This window comes from Sinohyriopsis cumingii, chromosome 4, assembly GCF_028554795.1.
Source record: "Sinohyriopsis cumingii isolate HCF-2022 chromosome 4, ASM2855479v2, whole genome shotgun sequence".
Classification (NCBI taxonomy): domain Eukaryota; kingdom Metazoa; phylum Mollusca; class Bivalvia; order Unionida; family Unionidae; genus Sinohyriopsis; species Sinohyriopsis cumingii.
In genome coordinates this window covers 61,057,599-61,082,610 of record NC_142964.1, presented here as the reverse complement: position 1 = coordinate 61,082,610, position 25,012 = coordinate 61,057,599, and the positions used below count along the sequence as shown (strand labels likewise).

The 25,012-nt window shown below is 34.0% G+C and overlaps 1 protein-coding gene across 1 annotated transcript; it reads left to right on the top strand.

The window, feature by feature from the left end:
* Positions 1-2,197: 2,197 nt before the first annotated feature.
* LOC149801275 (cystatin-B-like) lies at positions 2,198-9,746 on the top strand. Its single transcript, XM_089955334.1, has 3 exons — positions 2,198-2,372; positions 6,468-6,569; positions 7,958-9,746. Exons 1-3 carry the CDS (start codon positions 2,301-2,303, stop codon positions 8,084-8,086), a joined length of 303 nt encoding a protein of 100 aa, XP_089811460.1. The 5' UTR covers positions 2,198-2,300; the 3' UTR covers positions 8,087-9,746.
* Positions 9,747-25,012: the final 15,266 nt, after the last annotated feature.

Below are 25,012 nucleotides of genomic sequence, written 5' to 3'. Positions count from 1 at the left end.
TACTTCATCGACACTGAATACATTATAGTTTACAAACATGTTGGAGGCACTGTTCCATCTAGGAAGACCTAACAGAAAACGAAGACTATTATTATAACCAATAACTAATTTTCTTTTCATACATTCACTTAAGTTTGTTAACAGAGGAGAACAATACATAGTGCAGCAATAAGGTTTGAATAATCCAATTTTGATATTCAATGAACAATTCTTAATTTACGTAGAAGCATGTTTGTTCGAGTACATAAACATCGGTAATGTCTCATCATATCTTCATTATGACCGATTGGATTTTAAAATATGACCCAAATACGTAAGAGCATTGACGTTAAGATTTACAGGGGGACGAGATGGTAATTTGAAAGAAGTTGGCTGAAAGACCATGCATACTGATTTTTGTTTTTGTATTATAGATGATATCATTCTCTCATGCGTAATGTTCACATATCTTTTACAATTTCCTTAAACCTTTGATAGAAGGACTTATCAATGACATACCATCAGCAAAATTAAAATTGTTAAGAAACAACACATTTAGTGGCAGACGTAACCCCACGTAACACTGGCCCAGCTTACGATTTAACTCATATATAATAACAAAGAGGAAAATTACCCCCCCCCCGCCCCACCCATTGGTCACATGGAAAGCGCTGTATATTACACTTTCCCATCGCACATAATACAATTGTCTGCCATACCAGTTACCTAAAGTATGAACTATGTTTACAGGTATTTTAATATCAATCAACTTTTTAAAGAGTGTCCAATGATTGACGCTAACAAATGCCTTTCTAGCGTCTAAAAAGCATGCAAACACTTAGCTATCATGTTCTACATACTAGCTGACAGTTTCCTTAAAGGCATATAGGTATAAATCAGTTGAATGTTGTTTTTTCAAACCAAACTGATTATAGGAGATTGTGACTTCACATCTTTGCATTATGATGCATAGAAATATTCTAAAATAATAGTCGTAAGAGCTATAGGTCTTAAGTCTCATATTTTGGGAGGGTTATTTACATAATATACAGTTATGTACTTATCTGCGATGGAGAAAAGATGTACCACATAGTTATTGATTTAATTTGCTTGGTACTGTCTCCTCGGTTATTTCTAGTCAATATTATCACGAACTGCAATGTCACTTACGAACACTTTGATCGGTTAAGGAAAGTCCTAGCTTCGATGTCGTAGCCTCAACTTGATTTGTTATCGTTGAGGCTACGAACTGATCCCATATCATGTAATGGATATTTTAAAAAATCATCACTAAAGTCAGAAAAACAAATAGTGTAGAAATCTACTACATAAGTATAATCATGTTGTGAAAGAAGTTTGGCTTAATTTTATTTTGTTAGGCCATTACACGATAAAATAATTTGGCATGGTTACACTAACATCACCGTGTCTGCCATGACAGAAAACGCTAGACTCTCGCAGTGACCCCTTTTCTATATAAGGCTTGCCAGATCATATTCGGATAGTCTACGCTATGTTATTATCAATTAAGTGGCGAATAATGCTTCTTGGTGGAATTTCAAAGTTGCCGATAAACCGTATTTACGTTTAATGCGCAGAATTTCTGACTCAAACCGCGCCATGTTTTACTACCATTTGTTTACGTTTCCAAATAAGGCGTCAATTTCTTTATATGGCACTCAAACAAACGAGGCTGAAAACAGAGCTAATCATTATTTGAACTAATATGGCGGACGATCTAATCGAAAATATCGGATAAGAAAGGTAAACGAGATTTTACAACTATTTCTACAATGATTTTGCGATAATTCCGGTATTAAATAAGAGGACTACTCAATTTGTTTCATTATATTCAAGAAACATGGTCAAAATTGTTGACATTATGCTAAAAGAGCGCCGGTTGTGAATCACACCCGGCTTGCTTCATTGAGACATATATGCTCATGATAGTACCCCGTCCACGAGGTAGGAGTAGGAATACTAATATTAGAACTAGGGATGTCTTGATTGAAGCAAGATAACACTGTACAATCATCTACATATCGTCAGTATCAAAATGGCAAAGGAATGGGGAGGGGTGGTGCAAAACGATCTCCTGCACACCTTAGCTACATTTCCGAGAATTTGCATGCGCCGTTCGTGATACAGCCCTCTTTGTTCATGAACAGTGCATATATGCGCTTACTATCACGAAAAACGATGCGTCTAAGCAACTCTGACGCGGAAGCGTCATTGGCACATGATTTGAGTTGGCAAAAAGAAGTTCAGTAGTTTTTGCAGCCATATTGTCAACGTTTTACGTCTTAATTTAGGTTTATAAAATGGCCAAGAGGTGCGGAGGAATGGGGGAAGAGATGAAACCCATTGAAAAAGTGCACAGTTTGATTGCTGAGGTAAAAATGCTATCGCAGCACAGGGTATCAGCAGACCGCGGAACTGGGTTTAGCACACGAGTTCCATCTTTCTCGGCAAAGGATCAGGGTCAAAATGGACCGGTACCAAAAATGCTCACGACCAAAACGGACTATGCTTAAAAGGCCCGACCCAAAAAGGCCCATTAATGTAGCAATTACCAATTACTAGTATCTTGTCTACTAAAGTAACTGATACATAAATATCAAATTTGTTTTGCTGTGAAAGTCTATAAATAATGAGCAGTATAGAATCCTTGTGTAGTATGTCACAATCGTACGTCAAGTGATCATGAAAATAATTGCGACACGCTACTACTTGTTCTATATAAAATGAACAAAGAAGAAAATAACGCAATTTACTGAATGTGAGAAAGTTAAAAGATGGCAAGTAATAATTGTGTAAGAAAACGAAGTAAAGCCAATCAGTAATATCTTTGTTATAATATATCAGGACTGAATACGAGTTGGTGTCACCCATGTGTGGTTTGTGCATGCCAACTTTTTCATGGTAATGCCATAATTTAGTAATGATGATTTCATAAATGATGGATGATTATTTTCGTTCGGGAACACTATTGGCTCTTCCTGTTTCACAAACATTCAGTATTGTTAATACATGTGTATGAGTACTTTATTTGTGTTGATTATAATTTATGCTTTAAATAGACATTTGCTATATTAGGTACCATTATTGTGTTGTGATTGCAATGAAAGTGAAGTCAAAATTGAAAGAGAATTAAGAGGTTATATATATATATATATATATATATATATATATATATATATATATATATATATATATAATAATTGTTATGGTGGGATAGAAAGACAAAAGAAGAAAAGATATGCCTAACTATTATTAGCAACAAAAGAAAAATGCTGATGCCATTTCAGATTTATAAATTTGCTAATAATTGCTATTATGTGAATATTAAAATCTAATATAAAATACTACAACAATATTGCACATAATGGCTATCAGATAAATTTAATAGAAAAATATAGTAAACAATTCTACAATAACAGCAACAATTAATCACCGAACTAGACAAACATGCATACATAGTCACTTTTCAACATAACAAAATTGCACACAGTGGCTGTCAAAGTTAATTCATAATTTCCAAGCCTTTGTTTTTGTAGTGTAGATCACAAAACGTAAAAAAGCTGGGTAGAAAATAATGTTGAAACATGGTGTTACAACTCGAGATAAAATATGTAGCTATCAGAATGTCTCATTAGAACAGATGATTTTATTGGACAAGAAAAGAAAACAATCACATACAAAATTGTAAAGAAAAGTTCAATTATGGAACTGTATGTATGATGCAAAGTTCAAACATTTTGATTTAATACTACAAATAGGGCCAAATTTTTAGTTCATTTTATTGCAATATTGTATTAAAAACTGTTACAGAAATGTATGGCGCAATTGAACATTTGTAAGAAAATTACATGAAAGCAATCGAGCATCTTTCTACTGTGGGTCAAAAAACTAGAATGTGAGATCAATGAATATTGCACATTCCTACATTTTCTCATTTAAACAAAATGAAAATGATTTCATTATATCAGTATGTAATTCAAGGGCAGTAGCTTCAGAATCTTCATCCTTAGATAAAGTCACAATAATTTTGAAAGATACATAAATTATTCATGTTGAAGATATTGAAAATATCAGAAAATGTAAAATAAGGAAAGTTCACTAAAAGATATATGTAATGGAAAAAAAGTAAAAATGATGATGAATAAAACGTTACAAGTGAAGAGATGAAAGTGGCACAAGCACCATACACCTGAAGTTTACAGATAATCTCCTGGGGTAGTTCAGTCGGGAGTGTCTCAGTAATTGCTACAGAAACTGTTAAAATCATATGACACGTCAAGCTCTGTTGAGACTGGAGGCATGGGAAAGCGTTGTGATTGTAGAGACTTGTATTCGCATCTTAACTGTGATTATCAAAGTTTCCTAACATATTAAATAAATATTGAGATAGAAAACTAGTAAAGGAAGTGTGGGTCACTGGGCTCCATATTTTCAATATCTGGAATTAATACTACAGTATACCCACAAGTTAATTTTCTTGTACTTAGAATAACAGCAGAGATTTGGTTTATTATAAAATTCATCATGAAATTCAAGATATAAAGGTTTTAATATGACATTGCCTTTCTGTCCTCAGGCAAACTGTTTTGTTTACAGTGAGAAAACACATACACAGTATTTAATAATTTTCTTCATAAAAGAGTGATGTATCTGAAACAGCAAAAGACACTTATCAGTAATTTTCTGTTGTACGATCCTCCGCTCTGGTGGCCTAGTGGTTAGTGTCCACCTCGGATGCAGGAAGTCGTCGGTTCGATCCCTGGCCTTGTCGTACCAAAGACTTACAAAAATGATACTAACAGCTGCCTTACTTGGCACTCATCATCAAGAGGTTAGGACTGGTCGGCCAGGTGTCAGGATAATGTGATTGGGTGGGACATCATGCTACATGTCTGCGGCATGATGCCCCAGTGCTAGACATCACTATAAACTGTCATACTGCAGACATCGTAGCGATATGACTGAAAAATTGTTAAAGCTACGTTAAAAATCCAAATCACACACACACACTGTTGTACAATCCACAATTGCAAATTAGAGTATGAATCATAACGCTTCATCAATCTGCATACTGATGTTGGAAAAATGTCCTTGTGTAGCATTTCTTTGTAAAGGGTAACATAACAATGGAAACAGTTTGCATTGAAACTAAAGTGTTCATTGGATCTATGAACACTGTTAACCAGATACTGTTCATCGATAATCACACTAGATAACTGACTGTTGGATATGAAGCTGATGGACAGTTGCTATGCCATTATCTCTCAACTGTTTGTTTGTCCAAGTCCCTGCTTATTGAACTCTTAAGATAAGGACATTTCTGCCTATATAAGATACTGACCTCCCCTTTCACCCATCCATAAGATGGCCAGTCCCTAAATAGCTGTTGTCTTGTAACTTCTTTTTCTGTTCAATGTTGACAAAACATTTGGCAGTGTTGTTAAAGAATATGTGTCTAGTTTCACTACAGAATCTTTAATTTTAAAGAAGTTACGTGTCATACTGATTTTGGCGCTTGAGCACCAGTTGTGAGTACATGGTCAGTTATAATGACTTGCTTGAGGAAAAGTTGAGAGTACATGGTTAAATTTAATGGGTTGCAGATTATAGTTGGCAGGTCGGTTAAATAATAGCAGCAAAACTTCAGACAGAGCTTTAATCTCAATGAAACCAAGGTTAGGATCACCTACAATACCCAGTAATAAAACGTTTCATACATGGAGGTTTTTGCTTAAGATGGAAAAATATAACAAAATTTAATGACCTTGACTTGTAATTTTTTCAGAGTTAATGAGTTAATCATACAGACCCATTGGCTGACGTGCGTTTGAAAAAGGGATTCTGATAGTTGTTGAGCCCTGCCTTGGTGGAAGCTTGACATGGCAGTTGCATTGACATCCACATGTATGTCTCTTGGCTTTTCCTGCTGTGTCTGAATAAAATACAGGCTTTGCATAAAGGCCTTTCTAGTGTTATGTATAATGTATCTGGGAAACCTTTCCCTTTTCCTATGTGATTGATAGGTTCAGATAACATCTGGATTGTTGAGATTTTACATTACTTTATTCTTAATGTTCGCATCCACTTTCCAAGCTTTTTCAGTTTGAAAACTTTGTTTTGAATGGGTACAGTGGCATGTCAAAATTGTCACAGAATGATTGCCTAATTGCTGAATTGATAAAACTGCAGATGTTTTAGCTAGGCTAAGTTGATATTTAGTAAACTGTTTTATTATCCAAAGTTTTCAAAGAAAAGGTGGGGGTTATTATCCTCGCTCATTGTGCCATAGTTGTAGAATAGCTAGTTGGGATGGTGGAAGTGGGGTGGGTGGGTATACTTATGCATGAATGTGTAATGGAGTTGGGGGGATGGGTGAATCAGTAGTGCAGTTTTGATGCATACTTCTAGATATTATCATTTATTGTTTAAGCAGATTGAAGTTTACTTATTCCTTGGTTTTCTTACAGTTGCGAGATGAAATTGAGAAGAAAACAGGGAAAAACTATTCTGAGTTTGAAGCCCTGAAGTACGCATCACAGCTAGTAGCAGGGACCAATTATTTTATCAAGGTGAGTGGTTTCCTAAAACAAAATATCAACATCTGTTGGGTTGTGTAATGCCCAACTGCATTTTTGATTAGGCTCTTCAGGTTATTTATGATTATTATATATTTTTATTTATTATTTATGTACATAACCAGTCTAGATTCAGTTGAGTAGATGGAGGATTGTTTTTATAGTTGTCCCATTTAGTCTCACTTACAAGTCAAGTCCAACAGCAAACTGCATAGACCCAGATCTGTCATCATGTAGTACAGCATTAGATATGGGTCTCTGCACTTTGTATGGAGAAATCAATAGAACAATAAACTTGGAATCTGATCTGATCTGCCAGTGCATGATGCAAGAAAATGTCCCAGCAGACAATTTAACATCATGGTAAAAGAAATGACATCATGAAAGAAATTGTAAAGCCATTCATCATTACATAAAATTGATAAATGTACTCAAAACATTGTAACACTTTTCATATGAATTGTTTTTGTATTTGCATGAAATTAACTGCATTATATTCATATAAATTTAGCTGCTATGCTTCCATTTAAGTCTTTATGATAGAGATTCTCACTAATGGTTGGTTCTACATAATCGTGATTCACAACAAACATTGACAAGCAGGATTTATACTCTCTTCATATATACTGATTGATACCAAATTGCAGGAAGTATAAACTCATATCTGCAAATGTAAAATGTCAATCTGGCTTTAAAATGACATATTTGTGTAGTGATTTCTCCTGGATATTCACACAGAAAAGATAATTCCTCATTTGGCATTTTTATAAGGGGATATTCAGTTTTTAAAATGGGGGGGGTAGCATTTTTTATATGATAATAGAATCTATGAATAGAAACACCTTTTAGCATGTTTCAGCAAATGTGTATGTGATAAATAACATGTAGTGAATAAAGAGAAAACTTAATCCTTGTTTTATATTAATTATCAGCACAGCAGTCATGTGTTATGACCATGACTATACGTCATATGTATTAGAATTACCTGTATTATCAGAGACATTACAACTGAACACCCAGATTTATATGTCCCTGCAACTTTACAACTTACCAAGTGGTGCACTTAGCAAAACTCTTAATAACTACAGAATCAATCAGAATGTCTCATGGATCAATTGCAAAACGTCACATAGTAAGTGTTTGATTGCAGAAGTAGATCGAAAAGTCCAGTGTATACATAATCTGACAGAGCTACATGTATTTTAATGTTTTAATTAGGCTTATGGCAAATTTACTGTGCATATGTTTCATATACTTGCTCATTTTTAAGGAGAGATTCATTAAATTTGGGAGTTTTTTTCCCCACAATCTCATGTCATGGAGAAAACACTGTACATGTATCATTCACATCAATTTGACATGAAATTATCTTGTTCACCTAGATCAAGGTTGGTCCAAGTGAGTGCATCCATGTACGCCTGTATGAACCACTGCCCCACACACATAAACCAGTGGAGCTGAGTGCTGTTGTGGAAGGAAAGACAGCCGAGGATGCAATAGAATATTTCTAGTAATGATATCTCAAGTTTACCATGTAAAAATGATATCATTATGATACCTATAATGCTAGCCGACATGGGACTTCGTTCACAATAATATTGTGTATTACTGTCTATTCTTTCAAAAATAAATCACATTAGTAAAGTGCAATTCATAAAGTTTAAATTTTTATTTTACAAAATATGGGGGCAGGGGGCAGCAGTAAGGACCACTAGTTTCAGATGGCAAGTTTAATGTAAACCCACAACCAAAATACAATTTTTTTAGGATCCATATTACAGGATATTCCATATTTTCTGTTCAAGTACATCACCTTGTTGGTATCTTTTGGCTTGCCTTCTGATCTTGATACATTCTTTTAGAAAGGGTTACGGCAGTGTCACAGCTAATGACTCCTTGTGACACATTCTTTTAGAAAGGTTGACAGCAGTGTCACAGCTAATGACTCCTTGAAGATGGAGGGTGGGATAAGGAATCATATCTGCAGTAAAGAATGTTAAACAGTTTTCACTTGAGATTATTTTGCTTGTGTTTGAGACTGTATGAAAGATGTGGTAATTAAAATTTTTGTATAATGCCTTGTTGCTTACAAATCTCAAAGACACTTAAATTTTTGAAGAATAATTTGTACATTTAATGCCTTTTTTGTCATAGAAATAGAAGAAAAGCTGTGATGTTTGTCTTTTGTTTTGCTTTATTTTTCCATTTGGCATAGTTACTCTCTTTCTCTGTTATCATTAATGGGTGATTAATGTTGGTCATATACAGTTAAACCATCTGCGTCTTTTATATCTCATTTTTTTTAAAGTGTACCTTACATTTGGTCCAAAATCTGTGCAAAGTGTCATGTTTAGGCTAAAGAATTTATTACTTGTGAGGACATGGATTCTAAATGACTTTAAATTGATTAAACTGCTTATATGTCTTGTCTTACTGTGCCTATACTTACCACATTTTTACATATCACATCACATAACCTGCATGCAGTTGTTTGTTCTGCTGATTACTCGTCAAAATCTGCCTAGACCCAGATCTGCCAGTGCATTATGTGATGGCAGATCTGGGATTATACAGTTGGATCTGACTTTTATAGGAGTGTATAAAGTATATATGGCAACAATTACTGAAAACATATTTCTCCTGTTAGTCTTTTATGCAATTAAATAATACATCTTCATTTTTTATCCATAAAACAAAATGATTTAAACCAAAGTATCAGAATTAAGGAGGTTTTGTCTTATTTAGTTTTTGTCATGTTTGAACTCTTTATGCCTCATTTGTGTGACTTGTTTAACTGTCATATATTCCTGTTACAAGTTATATTTATAGCAAGAAGCCACCACCATCCAGGAATTTATCTTTTTTTACAACCAATATTTTATTTACTTGGTGTTGTAAAATATCTGAGATGCTGGTAATATGGAAGATTGACATTAATTTTTACAACTTTTTTGTTTAATATTTTACTCTTGAATAATATGCAATGAATATCATTTTGTCTTCTTTTTTCTAAAAATGTGTTTTTTAGTTTCTTTTTTCGTAAGATATGGCAAAAAAAAGCTCAGAAGAGATTATTTTGTATACACATGCCTAATTTAAGATGTTTAAGAAGTCACAGAAACACCTGAATATTCGAAGTACCTAGCAAAATAAAGCATTTTCTTTACTAAATGGTCTTCTTTTATCATTACAACTAAAGCAATCCTTCATGATAAAGCTTCCCAGTATACACAGTTTCTGATATAATAATAATATGATAATAGATCCAGTTGTACTGAATTCTGTTTTTCCATTTATTGTACTTAAGTGTCACTGTCCTTGATACAATGTGTGTGACAATGAATCCGATTACACTGGTTAAATTCTGTTGTATAATACCTCAGTATAACATTGTCTTTATATATAGATATTATATATATTGTGAGGCAGTATAAAATTAGAGAAAGAGGATTTAAGTTTCTTATTTTCTTATTTGAGAGCTTAAAAATACTAAATCTACAAAATTGAAACAAAATCTAAATGTGTAGGTTCTGCAAAGGCCAAAACAATGTTGTTTAATTGAATAAATTTGAAACTCGGCCATATCTCCAATCAGCATGTTTAAATTACAGCTGATAACTATTATATGGAAGCCATTGACTGCACTGTATAACTCAAAAAATTGGTATCTGTCTAGTTTTTAATGTTGACAGTAGCTCAGCATACATATTATTGTAAGTGAAATAAAGAAAGAAAGAACAATTAAACTGTAGTAGAAACTGTCAAAACAATTGCATAAACCTTTGAAAGGTTTACCAACAACTTGATAATATTCCCCCCCATTAAAGGATGCATACATACATACATACATACATAATACATACATAGCACAGTTTGTCTTGAAAATAATCCCATCTGCAAGCAAAAGAATGCTCTTATAAGATTGGTGGACTTGTATATATTTGCATCAGAAGAGACTCGAACATTGAGATATTTCAGTTACAGAAGGCTTAGAAGATGCATACATTCAATGAACACATTTTCCTTTTCAGAGAATAATCATCCTTGAGCTCTGGCCTTTGAGTAGGTCATGTTTTATTCTGAATTGTATTTGCCTTTGCATGTGAAAATAGTTCAGACTTACATGATAGCTCACCAGATAGGATCACTTACCCTAACTATTCAAATATCCTTACAAAAAGGATTGGACTGAATTTATGTTCAACTTCTATTATGAAAAGAAGCCATTAAGTTGTACTGATCCTTTAACCATGTGCTATGAACTGCAGAATATTTTATATATTATCAAAAATATTAATGAGAGTACAAACACAAAAATAGAAGAAAAAAAGGAGCATATCAGATTTGATTCTCATGTTTGTACTGGATTCCTGTCATACAGTTAAGTGACAAAATATACGTTTATGGTCTGGATACAAATGAAATCAGTCATCTTTGCTCAACTGTTAACATCCTTTATGTGACCATAACCAGAGTGTGTAACTATTTTGAAAAAAATGATATAGTTCATTTTGTAAGAATGGCCTTTGTTGAATATATCTGACAATTTAGGTGAAACAACTTTATTATCATTGGGATATTGTTTTGTACTAAACTATGTATGTAAATGGCAACATCCCTCATCACCATTGATTTAATACAAAAGTTTTATATTCAAGAAATGTACCCCACTGTATATGTTATGTGGATAGACCAGTAGATTTCCTATATACAGGTTTATATTTTTTTAAAATTGGAGCTGTTTGTGAATAGAATTGTTACTGGAAAAATGAGCAAATTTGCATGGGAATTATACGATAGTGTTACTATGCAGCTGCTGTTATACACAATTTAAAATGGCTTTCCTTTATCAGACAAATTTCTTGTGACTTAGGGCTGAATAATTTATGGTTATCTTATGATAATAATAATAATAATAATGAGGACTTTGTATAGCACCAAATCCTTAGAAGCTCTAAGCGCTTTACAACATTAGACAACACCTATAACATAAAAAATATAATCATATTATTACAAAAAACAAACACCATGAAATTAGAAAACATAATAAAAATGATGAAAATGTTTAAGGTAGGGAACATTATTAGGTCTTTAAGTTTGTTCTTACAGTCGAAATAAGTGAGTTTTAAGAGTACTCTTGAATGTGATCACTGTGTCTTAGTGTCTAAGTTCAGTGGGCAATTCATTCCACGTTGCTGGGCCCTGGTATGCAAAAGAATGCTGTCCATATGACTTTGTTTTCATAGTGGGAATAATGAGTATACGATTGTCAGAAGAGGAGCGTAAGTATCTTGCTTGTGTGTATACATGGGTGAGGTTGGATAGGTATGTTGGACTGGAGTCCATCAGTGAAACGTAGCACAGAGAACAAATTTTGTGTTTGATTCTGGATCGAATGGATAGCCAGTGTAGGGTACAGAGCAGCGGGGAGGTGTGCTCTGATTGTGGTACTCAAAGTATGATCCAAGCAGTTGTGTTTTGAAGTTTCTGAAGTGGATATTGAGATGAACCAGACAGAATTGAGTTACAATAGTCCAGTCTCGAAAGTATTAATGAACATGCAAGTGTTTTAGTGGCATCAACTGAAAGATATTTGCGAATGGAGCTGATGCGTCTCAGCTGAAGATATGCAGCCTTGCATATGTTCATGACATGTTGGTGCAATGTGATAGTACTGTCCAGAGTGACACCTTGGTTTCGTACTGACAGTGTGAATTTAATGTTGGTGTTACTGATATTTATTGTTTGAGGTAAAGGACGTGACAGAAAGTCTTTGTGTTGTGATCAGAATGGCCTCAGTTTTATCATCATTCATCTGCAGCTTGTTACGTGTCATCCATGATTTCACATCTGGTAATTGGCTGAAAGATAAAATATGTACAGACATGGCAACCTAGTATTTCTAATTCCGGAAAAAATATTTAAACATTCTTTTAATTTTGAACAATTACACAGGTCACAAAAATACAGAATATTTTTAGCAAAGTTCCTTTCAGTGAATCATAGGTTTCCAGTTGAAACTGGAAGGTTGCAAAATTTGGATATATCTGAAAGAAAATGTGAATTATGTGCCTCACAAAAAATAGATAATTAATTTTACTTTATCATTGTTAATATGTTGCTGCAATAGAAAAAAACATATACAAGTAAAAAGTATCTACAAGCTGTAAATAAATAAAACTTAGTGAGTTAGTAATTAAGTCAGATGTTAGTGTAGTTTATTAGTTTAGGTCTTTATAGAAGTGATATTTAAATTTTTCTGTACCCATGTAAACTCAGAAACGCCATGTCCATTATTGTTTCATAGCAATTGTGCTTGTATTATTTCCAAACATATGTCCATCGTATATGACAAGAGTTGTTGAATTTTTCATTTTTTTTCTTCTAAGACTCGCAACTTTATATGCATGAAAACTATAAGATATAGATTACACATTTTAATTCAGCTTCTCTCTATTCGGTGTCTCTACTTTTTCACTCAAATAAGAAAATTAAATCTCCTTTTTAAGTGTTTATACCTCAAAGTTTTTGTACTTTCACATATCTATGAATTTTCTTCATACATCGATGAACATCATTTAATTAGCAATGCCAGTAAGCTTCTCAAACGGACTCGGAAATGGAAAACACGAACGAAACAAACACAGATTTTGATTCTAACTTAAATATTGAAGAAATAACAGAGGAGGAAGTCCAGAAATCAAAATAGGCTCTGGAAATAGACAAGAGCCTTTCAAAAATACAAGAATAACTTGATCTTAGATAACCTATATACATTTTAACACAATTTTAAATAGGAACAAAAAATTTAAGTGATGTGGCACCTGGTAAAGTGTAGCCAAAAATGGAGGGAATAAACTTCCAAATTGCGACCATCAATAACAATGGAATAGATAAAGAAAAGGTAGAAAATTAAAATACCTATATACATTTTAACACAATTTTAAATAGGAACAAAAAATTTAAGTGATGTGGCACCTGGTAAAGTGTAGCCAAAAATGGAGGGAATAAACTTCCAAATTGCGACCATCAATAACAATGGAATGGATAAAGAAAAGGTAGAAAATTAAAATACCTCTTAGAAAACAAATTAAACTCAGTAGTTATCTGTAATGACTACATTAATGAAGATACCAGAGGGGTGGTGGCTACAATAATAAAAGATAAACAGGGTTTAAGTTGGGAACAAATGAATGTAGGAGAATTTTTTAAAGGACGTTTATTACACATTAAGATATACCACTGGCATTTAATAAATGTATATTTTCCAGTTAACAGAAGTAAAAAAACAAGTCTTTATAGAAAACTTGTTTACTTTTGGTTAAATTTTTCAATGGAAAATCTGATTTTAGGAGGGAATTTTAACTGAGTAGGTGATGAAATAGAGTAGCTGACTTAACAGTAAATGATAATTTTTTAAAATTTGAAATGTTAAATTTAATCAACAAACAACTTATGTGATATATATATATATATATATATATATATATATATATATATATATATATATATATATATATATATATATATATATATATATATATATATATGATACTAAATTTAGCCAGATGAGAATACACATATGAATACAAAGACAGGCAAGCAGGTTCGATAGATTTTATGGTACTAATTTTAATACACTGATACATAAAAATGTTACAATAACCAATTTTAAATTATCACAAAATGGTTTATATTGAATTAAATATTAGAAATAGGTGCAACTGGGGTCCAGGACAATGGAAATTAAACAAAATTTTGAACGATGCAGAATTTGTGAATATAATAAAAAATATAATTGAATATTTTAAAAATGATGAAACTGTATACATAATGAAAGAATGGGACATTTTAAAAGTCAATAAAAAGGAAAGCAATCCCGTTTTCCAATAAAAGAGCAGAAAAATTAAAGAAAGACAAGAACCAACTAAAAACAACCCTAGGTATAACAACACATGAAGAAGATAGAAAAATAATTGGAAAAATAATAATGAAAGAAATTGAAGAAGAAGAATCTCAAAGGAAAATAATCAGGGCAGGAACATTTACTGAAATATATTTTTAAAAAAGCCCTAAGTTTATACAAACGGGAAGAATTAAGGAAAGGGGGGTGGGGTAGATAAAATTAGAGTTTTTAATGTTACGTACACGGAAAAATCCGATATCCTAGATAATATCTATTCATATTATAAGGATCTATATACAACACACAATATTGATCCTGACACAATTGACAACTACCTAAATGAAGTCGAATGTGATATCAAGAGAACACAAAAACATGCGTGATGATGTCATCTCCGACGAAGAAAAATCAAAGAATATTGCTACAGTCAGAAAGAAGAAATCACTAGGGAAGGATGGACTCACCGCGGAATTCTATCAAAAATTCCACTGTGAGATAACGCCGATCCTAAATGCTTTGTACAATAATATATTTTTAAGCAAAATGAAACATGTCAAAATCAATGTGGTAGGGAATCATAACAATTATTTATATGGGGAAGGGTGATAAAGAAGATATTAAAAACTGGAAACCAATTTCGCTTTTAAACACGGACTACAAAATTTTAAATAGAATTTTAACTAATAGAGTAAGGGCGTGATTAGGAAAAATAATGAATGTAAATCAAACTTAAGCGGGGAAAGGGAGGGATATACAAAGTAACATTTTAAACATAAAAACAATAATTGATTATATAAACAAAACAGGATCAAAAGGTGTCATGGTACTTTTCAATCAAGAAAAAGCTTTCGACCGATTAGAACATAACTATATACAGAAAGTACTTGAAAAATTTGGTTTTGGAACAAATTTCCGCAAGTGGACCGAAATTCTTTACACTGGAATATGGTGTACAGTTAAATTGAAAATGCACGAAAGAATTTGATATACAAAAATCAGTGAGGCAAGGATGCCCACTGTCAATGATATTATATGTGCTAGCAATTGAAATTCTAAGCCACAAAATCCGAAACAACTCACAAATACAAGGTATTCATATTCCAAATTTCAAAGAAGAATTTAAAATGCTCCAACAGGCTGATAATTGCACCAACATTATAAGAAATGCTAAATTTTATGTTTATCTGCAAGAAGAATTTGAAAATTTCGGTAAAGCATCTGGTTCCAAAATAAATCATGACAAAACCGAAATATTAAAAATAGGTAACTCGTGCGGAAACCACCCAGGTTTACCTTCGCATCTCCTGAGAGATAAAGTGAAAACTCTAGGAGTTTTCTTTGGTAGAAATAATAAATTAGAGAACTATAAACACTTAATAAAAAAGATTAAAGACAATGCAAATATCTGGGCTTTAACGTCACTATGCATCATGGAGCGTGGACAAGTAGCAAAAACTTACCTATACTCAAATATAAATTACACAATTAAATCAATTGATATGGAAAACAAAAATCTCAATAAACTTGATGGGGACATAATAGATTAGATATGGAATTATAAAACGCACTACATTATGAAAGAAACTTTAGATAGGGCAAATAGCAGAGGGGGACTGGGGATGTCCAGCCCTCTACTACTAAACGTCTCAAATATAATTAATAGATTTAAAAAAGTACAACCTGAACCAAAAACAGCGTACTTTGTGGTTAGGTAATAAGAATAATAAAGTAGTTATACGGCTCGTACTTTACCAGGGGGGTGGGTAGATAGGAAAAGGGTTCGGTTTACCGTCCATATAGGGGCGCGTTCCGTCAAGCACTGGCTGAAGTCCCAGTTTCATCTCTCTCCACATGGTAAAAAATGTTTTAATTAATTCTCAACTATACAAAAGTCGCAGTATCTCTTTCTGGGTGTTGCAATTTATTTTCCTTTAAAATTTAAATTTAATGGCTCATACTATACGGGGAGGTGGGAATGGGGAGGGGGCTTCGGTTTACCGCCCAGGGTGGTGTGCGTTCCGTCGAGCACGGGCTGGAGCCCCAGTTTCATCTCTCTCCTCATGGTTAAAATTAAGTTTTCAATTATTTTCCAAATATAAAAAGGTCACAAACTCTCTCTCTCTCTCTCTCTCTCTCTCTCTCTGGCCTTGCTGTTTTGAAACTTAAAATCTAAAACATCTCATAAATCTTTTAATAACTGACATAATAATTTTCAATACTGACTGGACTGAACAGGGATGCTTCGATTTTAAGCAATGTTGAGTTTTATAACTATATGACCTCAAATTATAAAATCATAATTACCTATACTGGTTTTATTTTTATAAACATTTTTGGAAGTTTTTTTTTTCTTCTAACCAACACACAAAAATAGCTAACAGGGTAACTAAATTCTATTAGGAATACTAATATAATTTTTATTTTATTTTATAAATATGACAATGTATACAGCAACCTTCCTAAACTAGAGAGAATACAGGGGACCTTCGTGTAGATGAAGTAAGATGCACAGACGTAGCAGGGTTATGTCACAAGGACCCACGCGAACAGGCTTGCGAAAGAGTGTCAGAAAACCCCACATGAAGCATATGGACAAACAGACACAAACACAGGAACTAACAAAAGGTTACCCATTCTCACTTTTTAAGGATTAAACCAAAACTTAAACCCTTTTGAAATTTTATTAGCTGATTAAGATAAATAATAAAAAGACAAGGCCTGACCCGAGAAAGGTGAAACATAACGAAATAAAGGAAATGTGGACCCTTTACTCGGGTACAGCCTATTTCAATTATGTTAGAACTAGTTTAACGAGGAACGACATGTATTTGAGTAGACACATACAACATTAGGTCTTCTTTTATTTAAATGACTTAGTACACCGTTCTCTTGTCGAATTTCTAAATTGATAATAAAAACTAAACTAATCACAACAATAATTTTAGACTTATGAAGTTGAAAACATATACGTTAAGACAACTGGGATATATTTGATGAAGATTGCCGTCCCTACATACAGACAATACAACATACATACTGTTACAAGCCAAGGGTCCTTACTTAACCGAGCGGTTGTCAAACCCTGGCGCGATTCTCGCTAGAAGTCATAAGTTTACCCCAAGCAGCAGAGGGGGCGAACAGACCACTTGTCTGAAACGTCATTTGCTTGAAATATAAGCTTCTTCCGAAATAAAAAAAATAAGGTCACTAAACCAAAGCGTCTAACTTAACCGAGAGTTTTTATCGAAATTTGTGTTTACATACCGGCGGTCCCGCCCCCTCTGCTCTATAAATTTATCCAAACATTTTATCAAGTCCAATACGATATCTTGTTCTAGGATCATGTAAATTTATTGTTAGAAACCCGTACTGGGTTGATTGTGCTTGTGAAAAGAATTTCTGAATTTAATTATATCCATGTCACCGCTACACCAAGTTTGATGAATATTTCGCAACGTGTGCGTATCAACTCCATTAAACATAACTAAAATATTACAGTTATCTCTGATTACTTTTGGTATTGGTGCGTATCTGAGTAACATAAATCACATCAGTGTTTTAATGTCTGCCACGTGAAAAAATTCTTTCAGGATTTGATTGCTTGTCCAGCATCACATCATCGTATACAACTAAATTATTAATAAATCCGTCTAAAACATCAACGCTCGGCGCTTCATCAATATCGGTTATAAACTCGATAACATCGTTATCTTTGTGCAGTAATCTTGCGTTTTCATTAAAATCTTTAAGTACATCATAGTATCTCTGATCATCAACTGATGGTGCTACTAAATACAACTTATCCCACTTTAATGATCTCATTATCAGATTAAGTAATAATTGCGTCTTACCCGATCCAGATGGACCTATTATTATCATTCTGATCGAATTTGGCAACGCAGGATGGTGTTTAACTGGCTCTTGTTTTCGTGTCGCTGAGAAATCAATTATATCCATATTATAAATAATATGAATCTATATTGTTTACGTTCTAGAGCTAAAACTCCAACTAATGATCTATCTGCTGTTACAAAAAAAAAATAAATAAAAGAATACCATATGGTGGAAGATGTGTAGTATGTAACAGAAAAAAAGTTTTCGTTTTTTCCCAAAAAAGACGGTGGTGATATTGCTGCATTAATGTCAAAGTTCCCAGGAACCCCATGGGCTAAATACCCTGGAGAAAAACATGTACCAGGATATAATTATTGTGGTCCTGGTACTCGACTTGATATCAGGCTTGACAATCAGGATCAACCAAAACCAGGTGAGTATCCCATAAATGATATCGATAAAGCATGTCACGTTCATGATGTGGCTTATAAAATTAAAGATCTACAACATAGGCATATTGCAGATGTGAAGTTGATTCATTCGCTAGATTCCATAAAAAATAAAAATATCAGAGAATCATTAGCTAATTGGTTAGTAAAATCTGCGATGAAAGGTAAACTCGTATTAGGAGCTAGTAATTAATTATAAATGGAATCAATTTATTATAGTCCAAGGGGATACTGGAGGGGTAAAGCAGCAATTAGTAAACTCGCTGATGCAGCAGCGGTTAAACATTCTACTGCTAAAGCATGGTTATCCAAACAAGCAATATGGCAAATTTACCTACCATCACCGAAACGAATTCAGTACGCGTATTTCGATGTTAGTGTTCCTAATGAAGTTCATCAAGCAGATATTCTGTTTTTACCTCACGATCCGATTAAAGTACGTAGACGTCAAATAACATACAAATACGCGTTAACTGTCATTGACGTTGCAAGTAGATATAAAGAAGCAGAACCATTATCAACGAAAACATCATCTGAAGTAGCCGATGCGTTTGAACGAATTTATCAACAAGGACCATTACGATGGCCACACCTATTACAGGTTGATCATGGCAAAGAATATTTTGGTCCAGTATCATCGTTAATGAAGCAACATAATGTCAAAATCAGACGAGGACACACCGCAATTCATCGCAATCAGGCAATTGTTGAATGATTTAATCGAACACTTGCTGAGCGGTTATTTGGATATCAATACGCGAAGGAATTCATTCAAGATAAAAGATCTCGCGAATGGGTCGCAAGATTACCAAGTGTGATAGCCGCGTTAAATAATGAGATTACTCGAACAACCAATATGAAACCTATTAACGCAATTACCAAAAACTATACCTGTACAACGACGTGATTTTTCAGCGCAGCCAGTAATGGGTAATACCACTGTAAGATATTTATATGAGCCCGGTGAAATTGAAGGTGGTAAAAAAAGAGCGACTGATCCTATTTGGAGTATTACGACACACAAGATATCTTGCGTAACAAGATCTACTGGTAGACCCGCAATCTACAGACTGGATTCAACTGCTCCTCAACATGGTTTTATACGTGAACAATTGCAGGTGATTCCTGAAGATACACAGTTACCACCGCAATCACTTAACTAGCACCCCACGTCGATTACACTCAAGACAGGTCAACATCGTGTTTTCGCATGTATAGCCAAGATGGTTATCTTTCCTATCTACGGCAAATTGTCTTGGATCATTTTTCAGATACCGCCATAACATTATACAATTACAACTCGCACAGTGATTATTCTGCTGTTTCAGCGTATTAATAAATTCAACGTCAAGATCAAAGTCGCGTTTATTTTTTTATCACACTGTTTATAACCAGCTAATTATTTTCTTATTATATCGCTGTCAATATCATCATCATTGATCACTGACTCGTTCATGATAATCCTTCGTAGTTGAGATATTCTTCTAACTCTGGATACTGCGAGATAAACCAAATTTGACCACTCGATACGATCATCGACGATCCAAACAACTGTATCAGTAATAGTTAATCCTTGAGATGAATGAATTGTCATCACGTATCCTAGCGTCCACGGGGATCTATTTGTTTTTAGCGCATCTTCAACAACATTGACATCAACTGTGACAGTATCATTTAATACTAAATTCTGTTTCTCGATCTGTCCTGGTATATCAACATCAATATTTTGCCGCCGTGGATCAGCTGGTCGATAACACAACGGCACTGGCAACGATGGAAACTTCTCTCGTTGTAACTGAAACAACCGCTGCTGAAGTGTGTCTCTGACCATCTTTCTACTTGCAACTATCAGATCGTTTGGTCTCCACGTTTGCAGAAAGTCTTTCATGGGTGTTTCTGAAATTATCCCACGCATTACTTCACATTGAATTTTATTCGGCTGTAGTCTGAATAATTTTTTAAACTCCCTTAATTCTGGATCAAGTGCTCTATGATCATCAGTCACTTCTTCGAAGTGGTCAACAAAATCTTTCAGCCAATCATGTGGAGATGGTCCAACAAAAGGTGGTGGTTGACCGTGATCACCACACATTATCACAGCAGTATTTCTTGTTAATAACCAATCAAGAAATGTTTCTAACGGTACTGTACATATTTCATCTCAAACGATAATCCTTGGAATATATTTCTATATTTCTCACCCATCCTTGAAGAAGTCCATGCATCACCCTTCCATCGGAAGAAGCTGTGGTAGGTACACGACTGCATTCCTCGTTGTTTCATCTTTCGCGCGAGTCTATGTGTAGGCATTAAAACAATCATATCTGAATTCTGAAATAATTCAATTGTTCGAGTCTTCTTACCAGACCCTTCCGGTCCGTTCAGATAAACCGTTTTATTTCTGGTTATTGGATCGTACACCGATGGTGCAGAAGATAGCTTTAATGTTTGATATTTTCTACAATAAATATCTTTAATGGTAACATCAGCGGATTCGGAATAATCGAGTATGTTTTCTTTTTCATTCTCCACGAACCCCACTGTGCACAAGTATCGATATGTAGTTGTTCCAGCAATCCTGAATATTTTTTTATTGATATAAAACGATTCAGTAGCAACTCTGACAGCAAATTTAGAAACCTTATTTATCATCGATAATAGATTTATCGAAATGTACGCTAACATTGATGATCTTAAATGAGTAAATTGCGGTGACTCACCGTCCATGTAGCTCACAATTGTACCTAGTTTATTTCCATTTGGCAAGAAAACTGTTTCTCGATTTATAAACGTGTTTCTACTCGATTGTATCAGAGACTATAAAATCTAAGTCAGCATCGTCCATGATCAATCTTGCGCAATGTCGTTTATAATCGTATGATCCTCCTTGAGTGAACTTGCCAATTATTTTTCTGCCAAGATCTTTCGTAATTTTATTCTCGTAATCTGTTTTATCCGGGTTTTCATCATCAGAATACTGTTTTTGTTGTGGCAACCAAACTTCGGTTTGTTTCCGATATGATATAATTGCTTCGTTTACAATCAACGATATTAACATCCCACAATCAAGCATGTACCGTAACTGTACTATTGGTACCAACATTTTTTCTGAAAAATGTTTTCCAAACCAAACATAACAAATTGGATGAAGTCCCATAGCAAACTCGAATGACTCGATACGAGCGAATCCAGTCAGGTCAAAATCCGGTAATGGTCCATTTACTGATATTCGTGTCATTTCGTACGTCGGATGACCGAATTTTTTAAAGTACACAGAACGATCTCCCATCCCGAGAAAACTTCCGGGATAACACGCGACCATATCAACCGAAATAACTTCTCTGTGATCGTATTTAGTATTCCATAGTCCACCGTGTCCGTATTCGACACAACTGGATAGTATGTCATTGAGAAAATCAAATCTAGTTGGTTTCCACGAATTTTTCTTTCTAGCAAAATGAGCCGCAACTGACGAAACAGTAAAAGAGTTGCTCAATAGTTCGTCAGTATCATCAGTATATTGCAGTGCAAGATTTTTTATTTTCTCGTGGAGAAGATCTGTTCGATAAATAACGCCATTAGGTCGTACAAACTGATCAAATTTATTTTTTTCTTCCATACAAGATTCGTCGTTAGAACTCTGAAATAACCATACTGACACAGGATCGTCTTTACTTATTTCGTTAATAAAATCAAACATGTCTCCGCGGTAAATTTTAACAGTTCGATTTCGTGGAAACACTGTTACTGCGCTGGTCCATGCATGCGCCTTATGATCAATAATTTTAATCGAAGCTCCTTTTGATTTATATTTTGATTCATATAATATTTTTCCAGTTATCGTCGCTACGGTTATTGCGAACTTTAGTTTTTTTCCTAACTCAGCCACATCTTAGATTGACGCCCCGGTATCTTTAACCATTTCTCCCTACGTGTTTATTATTTTACGTCCTTTATCCGTTATACCGTTTCCACGAATCGAAACGGTAAAATGTTCTATTACTCGTTCAGCCACACAGTTTATTTCTTGAAAATTTCATTGGCGCCAGTTTATCAACGCTAGGTTTTTAATTTATCACATAGATTCCATAAATAACTGCTGTCACAGGATACGCTCACTCATAATATGGTTTGTCAATGCCAGTCAATAGACCTGGTTTTGAATCTTTACTTCGTATGACAGTTTTTTCACCCTTGTGTACAGGATCATATTTGTCACGGATAATCCAATTACCTGTTTCTGTTAGCACGACAAATTTTATTCTGAAAAGATATTTGCGATTATCAATGTAGTTAATGATAGTTGCTGCTCGTTCGTCATTCATCGTATCGTCGATGACACCGTTGCGTATAATCTTGAACGTTGACCATACATGAGATGCACCATCTGTGTGAAATTCTTTCTTGGCACCGTGAATTTTATTAATCAAACTTTTATTTTTTCTGATCAACCAGATCTCGCATCGGTAGGTCGGTAGATATTCTGTTGAGATTAAATTTATCTGCGCTCCAGGGCTTGATTCGGGACAATCTATCGAACTCGCTCATATTATATTTCAAACAAGTATTTAAATCAAAATATTATGCATAATGTCTCGATGTAAATGGTTGATGATCGGTTCATTGACTCCTTGTAATAAATCCTGTAAAAACGAATTCTGCGGACAACACTTGCAGTGCGTTCACCGTGGAAGCTTGGGACCAATACCGTGCCTGCGATGTGATGTTGGAGTACCAGGAAAAACACAATTATGTGTAAATTGTGTTAGAAAAAAATATTGCGAGCTTAAAAGATACTATGGTAAAAAATGTAATGACAGTGACAGATCTATAAAATCCGTAGAAGACTATCTAAATAAGTTTTCAGGCAAATTATGATCTAAACAAATACTATTATTATATAAAAGGAGCAAAATATGAACCACGAGTTTGTAAAGCATCATATAATAACGAAATACGAAGCAAATCATGATGGCGTGATCAGAAATTTCAGGTTGAAAAAACCAGTTGGTATTGTTAGTAATACTGGTTATCTAAGATTTACTGCTGATGGGAAGAAAAATTATCACTGTCATCGGTTCATATACTAGTGTCACAAGGGGTTGATCAAAGACGGTCTTGTGATCAATCATATTGACGGAAATAAATTTAATAATAATTTATTCAATCTTCAGGCTATTACACAAAGCGAGAACTCTGCACGGGGAGGGACAGGTAAATATAAAAACAGTTGCAAGGAGAGCGATTAAATCTACATATGTAGATACTGGTGAAGAAAAAATGTTTCAATCAATGTATGCAGCTGCGAGATATTTTGATGTTAACCGGCGTGTGGTAAAATATGTCGCAGAAAATATAACCAAAACTACCTTTTCCAAAAATTACAAACAAAAAATTATTTTCTATTATTGGTAATGAGATAAACTATCTACACCATGAAAGGTCTGTTTTCATGATATCCTAACACCAATGTAAAACTTAATATTTACCTCGAATTATATTTATTAACTATTTATTTAATATTTGGGTCTGTATTGTACTCGTATGCTACTTACCTGAAGAAGGGGTATAACTCCATTGAGCATGCTCTTGTAATTGAGTTACTTCCCTTTGACCATGTCACGGATCCGCAGACGTGTTTACGATGGTAAGCGGAAAATTGTTGTACATAAATATAAACTTGTAAATAATATTTTTTCTGTGTATTTCTAAAGTCAGTTGAGTTCGACAAACCGTATTTATTTAATTTTGATTTGTCTAGAGCTGGCTAACGGGAAGAATATCAGTTATTTTCCGTTGTCTTACAGGAAGAGTATCAATTATCTCCCTTATTTTATATCAGTGACTGTATTTAGCATAAAAAGTATACTTGTTTTTAATTTTATTAAATTCGTTCGGTTTTCCTGGTTCGCTACGATGTCTACATTGTGGCAGTTTATAGTGATGTCTAGCACTGATTGTTTTCTGCGATAATAGCAAGTAGCCAGAACGTTTTTCGAATCGTTTTCAGGTACATATATTATCCCGAAAAATAGCTAACTTTTTAAATCTGACTTGTACGTTTTATCTGTGTTGAGAACTGAAAATCAGTTGTATTTGGGGAAACATACCCAATACTGATTTCTTCAGCGAATGGCTAACCATATAATATTTTCTAAAGCGTATACAAGCAGATTAGAACCATGGCGCAAGTGGTAGTGCAGCTGATCCTCAGTCAAGGGGTCGGCGGTTCGAATCTCGTAACGGAC

Bases quoted from the DNA above. Each gene is read 5' to 3' on its own strand.
- LOC149801275 (XM_089955334.1), top strand. From the start codon at position 2,301: ATGGCCAAGAGGTGCGGAGGAATGGGGGAAGAGATGAAACCCATTGAA. The intron at 2,373-6,467 runs GTAAAAATGCTA...GTTTTCTTACAG, and splicing joins TGCACAGTTTGATTGCTGAG to TTGCGAGATGAAATTGAGAA. The intron at 6,570-7,957 runs GTGAGTGGTTTC...TTGTTCACCTAG, and splicing joins GGACCAATTATTTTATCAAG to ATCAAGGTTGGTCCAAGTGA.